At 38.9% G+C, this 5,178-nt stretch overlaps 1 protein-coding gene across 1 annotated transcript; it reads right to left on the reverse strand.

The window, feature by feature from the left end:
• Positions 1–72: 72 nt before the first annotated feature.
• LOC101848378 (3-oxoacyl-[acyl-carrier-protein] reductase FabG-like) lies at positions 73–4,290 on the reverse strand. The gene is made up of 3 exons (XM_005107213.3): positions 4,056–4,290; positions 2,837–3,161; positions 73–578 (listed from the first exon to the last, which is right to left on the reverse strand). The coding sequence occupies exons 1-3, from the start codon at positions 4,284–4,286 to the stop codon at positions 310–312; spliced, it is 825 nt and encodes a 274-aa protein (XP_005107270.1). The 5' UTR covers positions 4,287–4,290; the 3' UTR covers positions 73–309.
• Positions 4,291–5,178: the final 888 nt, after the last annotated feature.

The raw sequence follows: 5,178 nt of genomic DNA on the forward strand, positions 1-5,178 counted from the left end.
GATAGATAGATAGATAGATAGATAGATAGATAGATAGATAGATAGATAGATAGATTAATAGATAGATAGATAGATAGATAAATGGAGCGTGCACTTTATTTTTTACTACAAGAAGACATTTTAGCTGATATTTTGTATCCTGAATAGCTGTGCGGCATACTGAAATCACTGTGTGACCGTCGTTACTTCTGTTACAATTAAATACTTAAAATACATTATTACTATCATAGCTGTTCCAGGCTACGACGCTTCCTGTCGTTGGGAAGAACGGCCAGTACGAGTACATTGACTTCTGGTTAGTCCCCCAGTTCAGTCCTTCAGAGGTTGCGTTGATCGGTTGAGAGTCACAGCCCCGTCTACTTTTACGCACTGTCCCGTAACAAAATTGGCGTCTCCGCTCGCCAGAAATGCCACCACGTTGGCCTGCTCCCTGGCTGTGGAGCATCGTCCGTTCAGGGGGTGGAGAGGACCCTGGTTTTCCATCGCTTTCTTCATCACGTCAAAACCCATTTTTTCGTCGAAATAGCGGTAGGCTCGGGTATAGACGATGGACGGGTTCACGCAGTTTACACGGATGTCTGAGAAAGAAGGCAAAACCGATAAATAAGTAAACAAATAAATAAATAAGTAGATGAGTAAGTAAATGAATAAATAAATAATAAACACATACACAAACTATAGTATAAATGAATGAATGGATGAATGAAGAATTGAAGGAATGAAGGAATGAATGAATAAAAGAAAGAAAAAAAAAAGAAAGATAGAAAGAATGAATGAATGTATGTATGTAGGAATGAATGAATGGATGAATGAATGATTCTAAATACAAATTTAAAAATAACATGAAAAAGGTGAGACTGTATATTATAGATACTTTTAGAAATACGTTTCCTGTAGGCCTACAATAGTGTATTGCATGGCATACTGTTGGGTAGTAACGAAACGTATTGAAAAAGGTCAGTTTATCAATCAATCAATAAGTTAGTCCCTCACTCAGTAAATAGATAAGTAAATAAATAAGCAAGGAAGGACGGAAGGAAGGAAATGGGGGAGGCGGGGGGAGAAGACAAGAACAAAACAAAGAAAACGGGAAAGAGGAAGGAAAGAATAAATTGCTGTGTTTTTCTGATTACATGAAAGCCTTTCGTTCTTGGGTAGTTAGAATGGACTCCTGTCGTGTAATATTTAGAGACTTCCCCTTGCAGGCAAAAGACGAGTACAAATCCTCCAAGAGGAAGACATATGACCTTATGCAGTTGCGAGTGCTGTAAAACCGTTACTAAATAATAAAAAAAGAGGAAGACATTTTCTTGAGTTTCTTCATTTTTCTGCCAACACGCTTGCCTCTGACATCTCGCTTTCTCAGATTTACAAAGTTCTATCTGACAATTTTGGCAGTTTTGAGTTCCTAAGACCATGAGGTCAGAAACCAAATGTGTCACGATGTAGTGGAATCAGGCGCTCGACAATTTTTCGGCACGGGGAGTTATTTATATCATCTGAAAGCTTATTCATTTGCCTTGATTTCAGTGAAAAAATACCCATTTAGCTTGAATAGAAGTCAAGATATTTACAACTGAAGAAGGTGAGGTAGCCTGTTTTCAGTGGTTAAATTAATAAGAAAATGGCCACCAAAGTTTGGTAACTTTAATGGCTTAAGAGTCCTTGAAAACTGAAAATTACATGTGTTGTACCTTTGAACAAGGGTTTTCAGTAAAATTTATGTGGAAATATGTTTTCATATGAACATAAAAGGTGTTTAGCCAAAGAACAAAATTTCGATAAAAATTGTGAAACTGGTGAAAAAATGCCTTTTTCTTCGATTTCATTATTTGACGAGCGCCTGCTTTATTTCACCATGATGCTTCACAAATGTTCTATCTGTCCATCAAAATCATAAGATTATTCGGAGTCGTCATCAGGATATTGAAAGAACTACATTCGAAAAGGCTTGACATAATGTGAAGCTCAAAATCTTTGACGTCAAATTTCTTAAAACTAGGTACTGAGCAGATAGATTTTTTGCAATTCTGAGGTTGCGAAATGATAGGTTGGTTCTGACAGGCAAGTTCGCTTCCTCAAAGTATGTGGTGGGCGTGGCATGGCTTGGCTCTAAGTTATTGCATGCAGAAAATGTGAGTGCCATAAAGGTAAGTATTGAATATCTTTGTCTTTCTACTGGGAAACGGTGGCCTCTACCTTTTGTTAGCCCCGGTCTGGTTCTGACAAACTTGCCTGAAATGTCCCCCGCGTCCTAAGAAAATAAAAAGTGTTCATAATTTTTCTGAATAGGTGGGGTTTTTTTTATACCCACACCAATACAATTTAGATTATTTAGGGGGCGGGCTTCCTATTCTGCCTACATTAACCAACTCGGGCTGAGAGGTATACAACGTTATAGCAGAAACACCGTGATACTCGATAAACTGTTTTTTCTAATTTGTAATCGTAACTCAAGTCTCCTACGTAAGACAGCAAAGCGCCTAACCACTACACCACATAATGCGCCTGTTTTTAAAAGAATTGGCGGCGTAAAACATTTGAGGAATCCATGGGGAAAACGGGCATGGTCACAAACTGGAAATTGTGAGGGTGTCAATTTTAAAAGATTGTACTCACAACTTTACATTTGTTTGATTGGTGTTTACTTTTATGTTTTTTAATGGGAAATCTAACAACAATAACCAACCAATAGTTGAACAGAAATACAGTTATGAGTCAACAAGGGTTCAAAATTGATACCCTCACGATGTTCAGTTTGTGACTATTCCTGGGGGAGCGGAGGGTGGGTTCGTGGACCCCTCATCTGCAATCAGCCATTTCAAATTCTCTTTACTTTTGGGTCCTAACGCAAGAGACAAACAGCGCGTCATGTGATCCAGCCCCGCCTTAGCCACGGCGCCGACGATGAACCTGCCCGTGGCAGTGGTGCTTCCGATGGAAGAGATGATGACCACTTTCCCTTTGGTCTTCTCCAGCTCTGGAATAGCCTCTTGGACCAGGAAGAACGGCGCCTTTAGGTTACTGTTGAAGACAACGTCGTATGACTCTTCGCTCTCTGACATGAAGCCTTCTGTGTGCAGACCCATCCCAGCATTGGCTACCAGAACGTCAAGACGACCAAATGCTTTTACTGTCGACTCGATGATGTTTTTCCTCACCTGAAAAAAAGACAAATAAACAAATATTTCCTTTCATTTGAACGTGTTGGTATAAGGCGGCAGGAAAATCATGCAAATAAAGTGAATAGATTTTAAATTTCGAGAAAGCGACACAATAAACCCCCCCTTTTAAATGCATTGACTACCACTGGCTGCACCATCGTCTGGAAGTTCTTGTTCGAGGTCACGGCCAATGCCCACCCTTCCAAAAAATATTGTCAGTTGACATTTCTTGACATTTTCGTTTTTTTATTTATTTATTTTTAAAAAGTTCATCCCATTTTATCATATAACTTCATTCTATTTAAGTATTTGCTTATCTATGTAAGTATTTTATTATTATTATTCTGGGGGAGGGGGAAGGTTGGGGGTGGGGAAGAATTTGTGAACCGGCCTTTCGAATAATCAAACTGCCGAAATGGGCATCAACTCTTTCTCTTGTCTCACCACATTGTTATAAGATGCAAAGAGAGGAAGTGGTAAATCGATGTCAGGTGCAGGAAAGTGTCAACCGTTATCTAGTGTGACCTAATTTTTTAAAGGCCTCAATAGAGAAACCTGTAATTGTAATCGACACATTTATATTAAATCAAATTGCAAGCAAAGTGTTCGAACACTGCCTGTCAGGGCCAACCGGAGCTGACAGAGATATACGAATACAATACCAGCAAAAGAAGAGGAAAAGCAAACATCTAAAAACCATAATCTCAATAATATACTGTCACCTGAGAATCGCAATATTCTCTCACCTGAGAATCTCAATACTCACCTGAGCATCTCAATATTCTCTCACCTGAGAATCTCAAAAATATACTGACACCTGAGAATTGCAATATACTCTCACCTGAGCATCTAAAAATACACTCTCACCTGAGCATCTCAATATACTCTCACCTGAGAATCGTTGACATCTCCTATAGCCGTGATGAATCTGTCTTTGGCGCCTCCCGCTGCTTTCTGACACTTGGCCATAGAGACCTCAAGTCTTTCCACGTTCCGACCACACAAGGTCACTTTGGCGCCTCTCTCGGCAAATACCAGGGCCATCTCTTCCCCAAGACCTGAACTTGCCCCTGTCACAATGACCACTTGGCCCTCAAACTGGCGGGAATAATCGTCTGGCATGGTGGATGCTGGAACAAATACGTTTGTTTTTGTATGAACTTTATTGTCCACCCATTAGACACAGATACGTTTTTTTCAATACCGAAACAAAATGTCGACTAAAATGAAAGGAAGAAACAAAGTAAAGAGACAAAAGGTACCTGGAGTTAAATATCAAAACAGGCAGAAATAAATTAAACACAGACTGTCTGGCACATTTCCCCGCCTTTGTAACGGTAGCAGCTGATGTTTGAGTGACTTCCTCCCCTATCTTCAACCCACGTGAGAGAAAAAAAAATATGACTTGAACATTGTATGTATTTGATTCATTGTAATGAAACTTTTGAATCAAGAACGCCACTGAACTTCGGTGTGCCAAGGGACTCAGTCATTGGGCAAGTATTTTTAATTCTGTTTACACAGCTCTCAGTCAACATCCTAAAGAGTATGGCATGATAAATCATCTGAACGCTGACGATACCCAAATGAACATCTTTGGAAAAGAGGAAGACATTTAAAAAATATTATGAATCTGGATGGACAGCAAACCTAAAGACGGTAAATCTGAGATTATGCTGACTGCATTCACCAAAAATATATTACTAAAGGTTTTTCAGGTATACAAATTAATGTCAATGATTTTGAGATTGTGTCCAATAGCTAAGATAAAAACTTAAATAATTGTTCAATTCATAGGCACAGTGGGGTGCTTCCCACTCATTGTCTTTTAAACATCATAACAATCTTCAGTAGCTAAATGTCTTTAGCCTGAGGGCATTTCAACTGCCCAAGACAACCACGATAAATTGAGTGAGGGAGAATGTGGGAGGATATAGTATAAGTAAATATAATATATACGATTATTCATATGAAAACAAATTAATATAATATATATGTGATGTGTGTGTATGTG

Source organism: Aplysia californica, unplaced genomic scaffold (genome assembly GCF_000002075.1).
Source record: "Aplysia californica isolate F4 #8 unplaced genomic scaffold, AplCal3.0 scaffold00585, whole genome shotgun sequence".
Taxonomy (NCBI): Eukaryota; Metazoa; Mollusca; class Gastropoda; order Aplysiida; family Aplysiidae; genus Aplysia; species Aplysia californica.